Below are 14,002 nucleotides of genomic sequence, written 5' to 3'. Positions count from 1 at the left end.
CTATTATTCCTTCAAGTCCTCTGGATCTTGGGTATTGTTTTCCCAACAGTAAGGAATGAAGTTGTGGACTCTCCCTGCCTTATGGAAAGAAAACTAAATTTATGCTTACCAGATAAATTCCTTTCTTTCCTGGCAGGTAGACTCCACAACCCTACCCTTTAGTTATTCTTTGTTTGGGCGGCTCCCTTTTTGTTTTTCTTCTGGCACCTTTATACCCTGATGTTTCTCCTACTTTTCCTCGTTCCCTCGGCTGAATGATTGGGGGATAGGGGAAGTGGGAGGGATATTTAAGCCTTTGTCTGGGGTGTCTTTGCCTACTCCTGCTGGCCATGTGTTGTATTTCCCAACAGTAAGGAATGAAGTTGTGGACTCTCCCTGCCAGGAAAGAAAGGAATGTATCTGGTAAGCATAAATTTAGTTTTTCCATGTTATTTAGAGAACGGCTACCATAATAAATGCTATAACACTTTCCTTTTTTTCAGAATAGGAACTAGACCCAACAGGGCTAGCATCTACTAAATTAATATTTTGTCATTGAGGGTTAAAATAGGACTTTGTCCTTTCAATGGTCAAATTCTGTTTAAATTTGAAAATGTTGTTGTTCAGTATCAGTCCAATGCCATGACACACCTCTCTTTAACTCTCTCAAAGGTGTGGCAAAAGTAGAGAAATTAGGGATGAAATGAGAACAGTAAATAACCATCCCTAGGAATCTTCAGACTTCACTGGAGTCTGTAGGAGGATTTGCATTCTGCATTGCTTCCACTTTCTTTGGATCTACTGATATTCTTCAGATGAAAAAACAAATCCATAAAATTCTAATTTAGTTTTGTTAAAATCACACCTATTACTATTTAAGACAAGTTTTTTTCTCATGTAGTTGCTCAAAAACTAAAGTGAGGTTTTTGTCATGGTCCTCTTGAGTAGCTCCAAACACAATATCATCACTGAAGTTATTAACTCCTGATATTCCAGACAATGTTTGCTGTATTGCATTTTGAAAAATGTAGGCTCTTGTATCTCCACAATCCATGTATGGTTTTTAGAAAGTGATTATATATCTGTTTGTTTGTTGTATGCAATTGCAGTTAATGATACCCTGATTTTAAATCAAGTTTAGTATAGACGTTTGCCTAGTTAAAATCATGAATTATATCTTCTAATGTTGGAGTAGCACAGCACTCCCCGATGATGGCAGTAATAGCTTGCCTCATGTCTTTGCAAATTTTTACACTATTAAGGTTGTTGGGATGGCATATACTTTGATACTATTGGGGAGACCCATGAGGTTGGCCACTGCACTCTTTCAATGATTCCTTGTGTTTTAAGGTTCTTGAGTTCAGCATCAACCTTTCACCATAGATGAATTTGAGTTCTTTTATGTGGTCACATTACAGGTTTTATATATGGATTAATATCCAGCTGTACTTGACAATATTTTAGTTTAACAATGCCATCAAACAAGTGAGAGTACTGCTGTACTTATTGATCTGCTATAGAGCCTATGTCCTTTCCAGGTGAGACTGCCCTCATAAGCTTTATAAATCCCAGATTGGATGAAGTTTCACAACTCAGAAGAGAAGAGTTTTGACTCTTTACAACATAAAACACAGTTGCTGTTTTGTTGTGTTTGAATGTACATGTGACTGCAAATTGACCAATGACATTAAGGGGTTTTGATCCATATACATACATATATGTATTACTCTGTAATAACTGTAGTTGTGAAATGTTGTGGTGAAATGTTTGTTCACTCACAGTGAGCATAGAATACATCAGCTTGTTGCTGAGTTAGGTTACACATGCTGTTTACTACAAATACACATTTGTCATCATTGTCCTATTTGATCAGGAGATCTAACTAGATTTACCTTCCACTGCTCTGCCGTATGTTTTTGAGACTTGATAAAATCTTGTTCAACATTGCTTTGCAAACTTATTACATTTTCCACATGCTCTGCATTGTTTGTTCCTTGCTGGACAAGCCCTATTATGTGGATATAAACCAACACAGTTTCTGCATATTACAAATGAGATCTGTTTCTTTCTTGTGGGTTGTACTGTTGAACTGTGTTTTTGAACTCTATAATAATCTGATTATCAGTAGATCTATTTTCTATGCTTGCAACTTGCCATAATCAAGTAACTCTTTTAAAAAGAGTTCAGATCGTCTCAGTGCATATTTCTTACATTTTGAAGAAGTGCAGGTTTGTAGTATTTGTGCTTTAAAGGGACAGTTAACCCCACATTGTCTTACATGATTTGGATAGAACATACAATTTTTAACAACTTTCCAATTTACTTTTATTATCAAATTTGCTTCATTACCTTGTTATCCTCTGCTGAAGGAACAACATTACACTACTTGTAGCTAGCTGAAAAGATCTAGTAAGCCAATCACAAGAGACAAATTTGTGCAGGCACCAATCAGCAACTAGCTCCCACTAGTGTAGGATACGTGCACATTCTTTTTCAACAATGAATACAGAGATAACAAAGTATATTTACAAATAGAAGTGAATTTAAAAGCGTCTTAAAATGACATGCTCTACTTGAATCATGGAAGTGTAATTTTGACTTTACTATCCCTTTAATCTAATTTTCAACATCAGAAAACTCACAATTCTTGGGTGCAAATGTAACCTGGAGGTATGAAATGCATCTAAAGGTTCATCACCCTGCTGTGTTGTCTGTCTGAATATGTATATTTCATATTGAGTATTCTTTTTAGGGAGAACATATGTTGTCAGTTTATCTTTAGCATCCTTGTATGTGTCAGCGGTTGCAAAGATATCATAAATGTCATATGCTTTTTCTCCAGCTAAATGAAGCAGTAAAGCCCTTTTTTCTGTTTGTGTCAGTAATATCCAAAGCAATAAGTTAATTTTCAAATCTCTGAATCCATTTTAGCAGTCTTGGGACCTCAGAGCTAAGTTCTGCATCAGAGTCAAACACAGGGAAATTATATTCAGTACATGCTATGGCTATGTTTGTGGGTATTGTAGCAAGTTACTTACTGTTTGCTGAGACAACGCAATAGGGTTCAAATATAATCCTCATCAACAATATGCAGTGTTGATAAATCCAGGTTGTTTAGAAATATATCCAGAGGCGTAACTAGTATGCACAGGTGCAAGAATCTAAGAAGGGCCCCTCCACCCCCCCACCCAAAAAAAAGTGAATTTGATACATATCAGTTTATTTTATTATTATTATTTTTAACTTTTAACACAGAAAACAAATATGAATCAGATTACATGTCTGCAAAAGGAGGTACCCTGTACCCACAGTCTGTGAGATGGTCTGACCCCCTATTGTATATAGTGACACTGTTTAACCCACCAGTACTGTATATAGTGAGTCAGTGACACAATCTGTAATATGCTGGTGAGATGGCTGGCCTGACCCTACCCACCCCAGTACTTTATAAAGTGACCACAGTAGTCTGTGACGTGGTCCAGCCTCCCCATACTGTGTATAGTGACACTGTTTACCCCCCCCCCCCCTTGCTGTAGTAACAAGGTCTGTAATTTGCTGGTTCCACAAACATATACACACACACACACACACACACACACACATAAATACACACACAGTCACACACACACATAGATAAACACCAATGGGTAAAACATTCACATGATATCAGTGCAGGCAGTGGCAGGTCAACGTTTTTAATTTAAAAAAATATATATCATTTTTTTAAGCTGGGCCCCCACCCTTGGGGGGCCCAATCACAATTGTGACTCTCTGCACCCCCTGTAGTTTTGTCCCTGAATATATCTGACACAGAGTCCATTTATACAGCAACTAGCTCACGTACTTTAGTTCTTTGTTCCCCACTCAGACAACACTGTTCCTACCCCTGCTTCTTTGCAACAATTCTATACATTTCTAAGTCAGAGCAGAAAACACTATAAAACATAACAGCAAATTCCATAACACACACAAAACACAAACACTTGTGTGTTACTTTCTACTAATAGTACTGTGCCAGATTTGATAGTGCTCTTCCAAATCCATGATAGAAATTTGAGTTTAATGTCCCTTTAATAAACTAATCCTGAGTCTTGTTTAGGCATTTGTTGACATACAGGGTTAATTTATCTGCCCCTGTCCATCCAGCATTGTGGCTAGCGGACAGCAATATGCTGCCTGCTTTTATTATTGCACAAGCCACTGCTTGTGCAATGTGCCACCTGCTCACGGCTGGGTCAAGTCCCGGGGGATTGAAAAAATCCACTTAAGAGTTGGCATACAGTTTAAAGGGACAGTCTACTTTAAAATTTGTATTGTTTAAAATATAGATAATCCCTTAATTAACCATTCCACCAGTTTTGCATAAAAAGGGTTATAAAAATACACGTTTTACCTCTGTGATACCCTGTATAAGCCTCTGCAGACTGTTCCCTTATCTCAGTGCTTTTTAAAAATGTGCATGTCAGCCAATTAGTGTTGACTCATGCATAACTCAATGGGAGCGAGCACAATCTTATCTATATGGCACACATGAACTAGCACTGTCTAGCTGTGAAAATCTAATACAATGCACTGAGATAAAAGGCTGTGCCCTAAGTAAGATAAGATCTAGATGTGGCTATTTGAAGGTTTTGGAAGACCCTGAATAAGGAAGAAGGCAGTCGTTCATGGCATTCAGCTCTTTTTTTAGCCATTTCTTCTTGTTAAAGATCAGTGCACTAGGATCTGTGCAAATCCATATCTTAGAGTGTTGCACTCCATGGCCTCTAGTTATCAAGGTCTGTCGGACCTGATCCGACAGACCTCGCTGAATACGGCGAGCAATACGCTTGCCGTATTCATCATTGCACCAGCAGCTCACAAGAGCTGTTGGTACAACGCCGCCTCCTGCAGACTCGCAGGGGGGTGTCAATCAACCCGATTATACTTGATCGGGTTGATTTCCGGCGATGTCTGTCCGGGTTATGGAGCAGCGGCCTTTGTGACCGCTGCTTCATCACTGCTATTTCTGGCTAGCCTGCATGCTCGCCAGAAATACGGGGCATCAAGCTCCATTCGGAGCTTGATACATATGCCCCCATATCTTAGTGTTGCACTCACAAGAAGAAACCCTGCTCCTTAAAGAACCAACTGCAGCGTGCAGCCACTTTCTTCCGCATCCAGAGGCATCAGACTGCACATGTCCACTCAGATTCCTGACACCCCTTTAGTGATGAAACTGAATGCAGTAATTGATGCTGTCTACATAGGTTAAGCCGGAACAACTTCTGTACTTCATATTACAGAACATTGTGACTTAAACCGATAAAACCTAAATAAATTAGGAATTTCATAAGCTAATCGTTTTTTCCAGGGTTTCTCATGAAACTTAAAAGGACATGAAAATTAAAATAAAAAAAATCATTATTTTGATGGATCATTTAATTGTTTAAAATTTACTTCTAGTATCAAAAATTCCTTTTATTCTGTTGGTATAATTTCTTGAAAAGCAAACATATGTATGCTCAGGAGGATTTACATTTCTTAAAGTTATGGTAAACTTTACATTTTTTTAAATCAGGAATCTAAGCAATATTTTAGATGGACTCGATCACTTCTAATGATGATGCGCTGTAACTTACTTTTTAATCTAGCCCTTCCATTCTAATACCCTTTGCTCCCACCACCCAGCACAACTGAATTGTTCTCTAGTAGCTAGATTGAGAACAGTTAAAACCCTTAGCTCACCAAAAAAAATATTTTTGAAGTGTGCAGTGGTATCACGGGGTATTAGAATGGCACGGCTAGATTTAAAAGTAAGCTACAGTGCATCTTCATTAGAAGTCATCAATTAAAGTCCATCTAAAATATTGTTGGCAACAATGTGTACATGATAGTATAATCCGACCAAACTGAAAGACCTCAGGAAATAATCTTGGACGAAACTAAAGAAATTTTATTTTATGATGAATTATTTTCCAAATAAATTTGTTTTTGTCTATGCACACATCTAGTTTCTATAGCGGTCTCTGTGTAACAATGTATTTAACAATTATTTTTTTGTAGGTAAACCTTCAACTGTTTGTTGTAGGAGCATAACCTTTTTATTCTAGTACATTCTTATTCTATAAAATATAAAGCATGACAGTCTCGACTCTCATATTGTGCAAACATGTATCTATAATAATGTTCTATGACTTGTTTGTCTGCACAATATGTGACCCTCTAACATTTAGAATATAATTACTAATCGATTTAACCAGAATTCTATGTAATAGTTTTACCTTAAATTCCAAAATTCTTCTCTAAATTTATATAAAACATGCTATATTGGCTGTGGTTTCCTAAATCTCTTCCTCACAAAGATGAAGGGAAAAAAAATAGAAACCTTTAACGTTGACATTGTGTTAAAAATGACTGCTCTCAGCACTATATTATATCCATGTTCTCATTAATGGGATTTTAATGACAACTTAATTTTGTGTGCAGAACTACTATGGAGCTGCCAAAACCATCTTTTCTGATAACCCTCTTGGCTTGACATGTGGAATGGTATGTCCAACATCAGACCTTTGTGTAGGTGGATGCAATTTATATGCTGCTGAAGAAGGGCCAATTAATATCGGAGGATTACAGCAGTTTGCTACTGAGGTATGTAAAGACATTATTTTAATAAATATAAATGTGCTGAAATTACACTGTATATCTATTCATTACTATCACTTCGATAAAATATGGTATTTTGAGTTATGCCTTCAGTACATCTAAATATAAAAGCAGTAATCATGCATGTAAACATAATTTCTCTAGTTTATTTTGCATCTTAACTCATTCAGTGTTTAACAGAGATTACACACTCTTATGCATCGCATTGGCGTAGAAGCTTTTAACATCTGAAGGGTTAGTATTTTACGAGAAATATGACATTTAATTTCATAGTGTGTAATTGTAATCAAAGCATACTGAATTTTCAAAGGATGTTTTGAACGGAATAAAATGTTGCACCAATTAAAAATATAATGATATGCTAACAACTGCTTTCTCATAATTTATAATTGTTTGTTTTAAAATGTTATAGGGACTGCATACAGGGTAGGGTTGCCCCTTCAGTTGTGTTATTCTGGACTGTTATGAGTTAGTAGATATGTGGATTTGGATCCTTCATGAGGTTCCGAATGCAGAAGTAGGTGGCTGCTCATGCCATAAAGATATTTTTAGAGCAGGATTTATTCTTGTGAAAGATCACCAGAGTAAGATCTGTGCAAATCTAGATCTTAGTGTGTTGATTTTTCACAAGAATAAATGTGGCTCCAAAAAGAACTGAACGGCATGATTGACTCGTTATATCTGCATTTAGATTCTCATAAAGGATCAGAATGTATGTACATAGAAGTTACACATGGTGCAGGGTATACAGGGTGGAACATAAATAGTTTTGACTGGCAGCCCTATGCGCTGTCCAGAGAGGCAAAGCATGTTCCAGCCTGCACACCTTGCAGCATGTGTAACTCATAACGGTCCAGGAAAACATGGCAGAGGTAGCAGCCATAATGCAGGGAGAAGATAGTACCATATTTCACCCTAAAGACAACTATTTATACTTATTATTTGTATCATTCTGGACTTTATAACTTTTATCATAATTTGGAGAACAATATAAGCACACAGTAGATGTATAGCCAAGTCCACTGCCTTCAAAGGCAGTTCTTATCCATGTTTTCAATCAATACCAATTCTTGAGAAGAATACTTGTCAACTGGTTTATTTACAAAATCTCTATATAATTTAATAGTCATTTTATATGGAAAAACATTACATATTTTTTTTCTAAGTATTGGAATCGACCCATTACGGAGGTCGGAGGTATGATACAGAATCTTGTATTGATTTCTGTTCCAAAACAAGATGTATGAACATATCTTAAGTAGCTATTATATTTTTTTCTATCTATTCAAATATATTTATAGTCAGTAAGTGTGAATTATATTTGGCTTTCATGTTCTTTTAACTAAGCTTCATTTTCTAAACCATTCTAAGCTATCTGAAATTCAGCCACTGTCTAGATTGGTGTAGCTGTCTGGATTGCATACACCATATAATGGCAAACTCTGGTTAAAAAGATAAATTCTACAAGAAACAAGCCTTTTCCAGGCTATTCAAGCTTTTATTTCTCCGTGTGGTTTCACAGACGGTAAAGGGACAGGAAATTCCAAATTAAACTATTTTGATTCAAAGAGCACATGCAATTTAGGTCTATAAATTAATTTATTCTCTTGGTATCCTTTGTTGAAGAGAATATATAGACTTGCACATTCAGGCATCTTGAGCACTATATGGCAGCAGTGTTTGCAACAATGTATAACTCCTAACACTCCAGAAGACTATGAATATAGATTCTTAGCACCATTTATATTGCTGCGGATGCAGCTTTGGAGAGCCAGTGGTGCAGATTCACCCACTTATCTTGACTGCCACCTTCAGGATTATTGTCAAGCCTTGATGTCATGCAGTTTGTTGAGCAGGGGCCAGGGCTGCACAAGCATTTGCTTGTGCTATGATAAATGTAGGAATCTGTTGGTGCTCTACAAATAACCGATAATAATAATAGGGATAATTTTGATGGTTAGGGATAATTGAGGTGGGCCGTTTCATGTAGGTAGGTAATGGTTGTGAGTTAAACCAGTATTACATTACGTTATAAGCATGGAGAGAGGCTATGGTTAGGGTTTATTAGTGTGTTATTTTTGATTATTTGAATTGAGTTTTTCCTGCAGTGCTGTCATTTAAGGACTTCTGTGCAGGTTTAATTAAAGCATTTGTGTAGGAATTATTACAAACTTTAAATAATAGCAACAGGAATAAAAAACTGACCCTAATACTGTATAGCATCACTCAAAGAAATTAAGAATTTTTACAATTCATTTTGCGATGCCACAATGCGACCATTAATTACTTAATTGCCGAAGAGTGTTTATAGTGTCCATCATGCAAGTAATTGTGACACAGTTGTTGCTATAAAGCAAACCTATCACTATAAAATTTTGCTTGAAAAGGATCTAATCCTATGTTTGTAAGGAATAAAGAAACACTGCATTTATATCAAATGGGAGAGAAATCCAATTTCTGACATTAAATTGCAAATCTTTTTTAGTTTTTTCTGGTCTTTCTAAATTTGTTTCTGGCCTCCCCAATAATTGGGAAATGTACAGAAAAATAGTCGAGGCAAAACACCTGTGGGAGAAACCCTAAGTAACTCAGAAAATCAGCATTTGAAATCTAAAAACCTAAAATGAATATTGTTGAAATAGTAAGAAGGAATTCTACCCTACTGAAATGAGTCATCTCTCAGTCATCTGCTATAGATCATTTGTTCTGAACGCCCTCTAGTGGTAAAATAAACACGAATATAATTTTGTAAGACTCTAAACAACACTCAGGTCGTAGATCTATAGCGAATCTATGGAGAATAAATTAAAACAAATTAGTTGAGGAGACCAAACCTCCCTAAAGCAGACTTGATTCTAAAAAATAATACAGTCTGGCACCTTTTCATATCCTGGGCCAACTGAGATACAAAAAAAACTCCTACTGTTCGTCAATCCTAATCTCTGTTTATCATGAAACAAGGAACAAAACTCTCAAAGGATTTAATATATATTTTGAAAGAAAATGCAAACCCCAAAAAACATTTCAGATTTCTTATGCTGATGGTATCCACCAGTTATGTCCTGAAGACATAAAGTAGAGTAACCACTAAACGTAAATCTTTGCAGTGGATGCCAGCCCAAATAAGTATAAGTAAAAATGCATGCTGAAACTAAAAGTATTCCAATTCTATGTTTATTTTAATAAACACAAATTTAAACATTTAACAAGTCTAATGTGGAAATAACATTTTTATTTTTGTGGATCATGAAAAAGTTTCCAACCAGAGAAGAAGAATATTTACAAACTACTACATGCATTTTGAGTTCAAAATTGTGCCATACATTTATTAAAACAATTAACGTAGTTGACTGGAACCACTGATCCCTTAGCCAAAGAGGAAAAGGAATGAATTCCAAAAAATCTGAAAGATCTTAAAAATCCAGAAATTCTCTTCCTTTTCACATGATACTTTGAAACCAGAGAATTGAAAGAATATAATCCTGGAAAGCATAATTATTTACCCAGGAATATAAAAATACTGATAGACCTGTTCCTCAATCTGTTCTTGGAGGAATGAACTGCAGAAGAATGGATGAAAACGCAAATGCAATTCTTCTTGGGGAAAAAGTGTAAAAAGGTTTTCCATAAAAGGGTCAACATACAGTTTATTTTGGTTTGATGTCACAGATTATTTTTCTGCTGTGGGCTGCTGCTGAGAATGGTGACTATTTTCATTTTTTTTTCTTTTCCTCTTGAATAATCATCTTCATGTCATCTGCAATATCTCCCTCTCCTTTTTTATCATTTTAATGTCCTCCCCACCATTATTTCCCTCTTCTTTTTCGTCTTAATTTCCTCCCGTTTATTAGTCTACTGGTACAATTCAGGTAGCTTACATGCATAAAAAAAAGATCTCATCTAATACAGGGTCCTTTCAATGATTTTGCAATGGACAATTAAGGCTTTATAAGTAATTGCATGAACATAGGAAGTTTTGATTAAAAAAAATATTGTGTTTAGAATCATTATATAGTAGGATGAATCCGCCCAACAAACAGTCTTAAAATGTAAAGCAGTAGTGTATTTAATAGTTTTGTTAGATAAGTTAGGTTTTGAGCAAGAAGGGCTACTAATATTGCCTTATTTTAATACAGCAATTTTAAAATTTCATTTTAAAGTGATAGTAAATGAGGAATTTACAATAAGGTAATTGAATTTAAAAAACATGAAAATGTATTCAATCCATTAAAAGAAGGTTACATGACGTTTCGGTACATTCCTGTACCTTTATCAAATGTGACCGCAATATCAAGAAAAATATTAAAGTATTCAGTTTTAATATTTTTCTTGATATTGCGGTCACATTTGATAAAGGTACAGGAATGTACCGAAACGTCATGTAACCTTCTATAAATGGATTGAATACATTTTCATGTTTTATACAAGACCAGTGAGTGCCTACTTTTGTGGAGGATTTGTGCATCATGGTTGGTAGTGCACCTTGGCAACTGGAAAATGTAAGATTGTGCTTTCTCTAAACTTGGATTGTATATATATATATATATATATATATATATATATATATATATATATATATATATATATATTATATATATATATATATATATATATATATATATATATATATATATATATTATATATATATATATATATATATATATATATATATATATATATATATATATACAATCCAAGTTTAGAGAAAGCACAATCTTACATTTTCCAGTTGCCAAGGTGCACTACCAACCATGATGCACAAATCCTCCACAAAAGTAGGCACTCACTGGTCTTGTATAAAACATGAAAATGTATTCAATCCATTTATAGAAGGTTACATGACGTTTCGGTACATTCCTGTACCTTTATCAAATGTGACCGCAATATCAAGAAAAATATTAAAACTTAATACTTTAATATTTTTCTTGATATTGCGGTCACATTTGATAAAGGTACAGGAATGTACCGAAACGTCATGTAACCTTCTTTTAATGGATTGAATACATTTTCATGTTTTATACAAGACCAGTGAGTGCCTACTTTTGTGGAAGATTTATTTATATATATATATATATATATATATATATATATATATATATATATATATATATATATATATATATATATATATATATATATATATATATATATATATATATATATATATATATATATATATATATATATAAAATAGATGCAGGAGGAGGTTGCAGATGCAATCAATGCATTAAAACTACACAAGGCACCGGGCCCTGACGTTTTATATAACGTCTTCTATGTTAAAAAAAAAAAAAAAAACTGAGAGATCAGTTGAGCCCTATCCTCTTACGAGTTTTCAAGCAGGCGTTCGAGTTGGGCTCCTTCCCTAGGGAGTATTTAGAGGCTGAAATTGTTACTTTCCCGAAACAGGGAAGATCCAAGTCTGTGCGAAAGTTATAGGCCGATCTTACTGATCAGTATTGATGTTAAAATGTATTCAAAATTCTAGGCCAACAGATTAGTTAAGGTGTTACCGTTGCTCATTTACCTAGATCAGGTGGGGTTCACTGTGGGCCGTCAGGGCTCAGACAACACACGGAGGTTGTTAGATATTCTCTCAGAGTCGGCATCCCTGGAGATACCACTTGTCACCCTGTCGCTAGGATGACAAGTGGCAAATTGACGGTGTGGGCACCCTGAGAAGGGGTGGCAATAGGGAACTCTTATTAAAGAGAGGAGATTTATAAATTGGATACGTTAGCCCCTAAGGGGATTAACAGGGAAATTGACATGTCAGTATTTCTGTGATAAAAATTTGTAAAAGTTGAGCATTGCAACATAAATTTCTCTGAATAGGCAACATATAGCATGATTGTATCATATCATATAAGATAAATTTTAAAAGTTATATGTATAAGCAGTTTTGTTTTTAATAGGGGAGATCAGTTTTTTTTATTAAACTGTGACCACTAGGTGGCAGTAAACAGTGTATTTTAAAATGTTTTTGTAAATGGTCATGTAAGGGTTAAGGGATATGATATTTAAGTAGCAGCATACAGGTGTCCTGTATTAGCATGAATAAGGGTGAATAACCCAAAACATTGCTTATTGTTTGCTGCTGTGTGCTTACATGCTTTTTGTCAGCTAAAAGTTAAATAAATTACAAAGACAAGAATTTTTCCTCATTATATGGTGCTGTGGACCCTTGCTAGTTTATTTAACAAGATGTCGGACTGGAGGGTGCATGAATACTGATAAAGTGATTTCCCCTCCATCCCCCCACCATTTTTTTTCTCTTTTTCTTCCTCTTCCCCCTTCTCTCTACTTCTCTAACTATGCCTCTCTCTTCTCTTCTTCTTACTCTGATTCTAGTGCTGCGGACAACTTTGTTTAGATTTGCTATGTTAATGTTACATATTCTTGGGACATAATAACCCTAGATCCGTGTTACTTTATGAGTTTTACATTGACAGATTTCTCTTTAGAGCACATTTTTATTAAGTTAAACACATAGTCTATAACAATGTCATGCTTGCCAACTGCTTTATTCATACAGTTGTTTGAAATTTGTGGCCTTTTCTTTTGTTCACTATGTTTTGTTGAAACGAGAGGCTCTTAAGTCCAGCAAAGCCACTTATGGACGCAGTGACTCATCATTTATAGTTGGCCATAAACACCAAAAGAAATTAACTCAATATAAAACAGGAAGATATCTTATGCTACTGTTCCTGTTCTCTTTTTAGCATCAACTGATGGAAATTCCTCTAGTATATTTAACAAGATTAGTATACTTTGTTAGTAGTACTTTATGTACCGGTTTATCAAAACGCGTACTTAGGTATTCATACTTTGTACTATTGTGGGATGTTTTTGTCCCTGGTTGTATTTGCTTCCTAAATAAAGAAAATTATAAAAGAAAAATTAGATGCAGTTTAGGAAAGTGAGAGAAAAAAACGGTTGTGCATTTAAATGTAAAAACTGTTAATTTACTCACTCCAACTTTACCATCACTTTATGATCTGAAAACTCACAACATTAATAAATTTTACTTCCCCCCATTGGCTATTTACCTCCTTAGTGCTCTGGCCACCCACAGCCTTAGTCATTTATTTCTTAAAATAAACAGACTTAACAGCCAATCAGAAACTGGTACAGCCTGCCCCTTTAGGAAATAGCAGAATTTGCTTCTACACCCTGTTCCTCAGTTAGCACACAATAATTAATTTGTCTCTGTACAATGTAAAAAGCTGTTTAATTTGAAACTCATACGAAAATATCTGCTGTGTACTTCCTACTTATGTTTATAGGTTGGGGGGAAAAAAAAAAAAAAAAATTCCCAAAGCTCAATTGTTTAGGGACATGACTCTATACCCTTGACAAAAATATTGAGTTATTCAG

The 14,002-nt window shown here is 35.0% G+C and overlaps 1 protein-coding gene across 1 annotated transcript in view; it reads left to right on the top strand.

The window, feature by feature from the left end:
• Positions 1-14,002, top strand: part of DPYD (dihydropyrimidine dehydrogenase) — a 1,643,387-nt gene that overhangs the window by 513,642 nt on the left and 1,115,743 nt on the right. Inside the window, exon 5 of the mRNA XM_053694067.1 lies at positions 6,448-6,609. Within this exon, the coding sequence (XP_053550042.1) occupies positions 6,448-6,609 (162 nt within the window). The remainder of the gene's footprint in view (positions 1-6,447; positions 6,610-14,002) is intronic.

Source organism: Bombina bombina, chromosome 10, assembly GCF_027579735.1.
Source record: "Bombina bombina isolate aBomBom1 chromosome 10, aBomBom1.pri, whole genome shotgun sequence".
Lineage (NCBI taxonomy): Eukaryota > Metazoa > Chordata > Amphibia > Anura > Bombinatoridae > Bombina > Bombina bombina.
The sequence above is the reverse complement of the archived record's forward strand: the minus strand, read 5'-3'. Positions and strand labels throughout refer to the sequence as shown.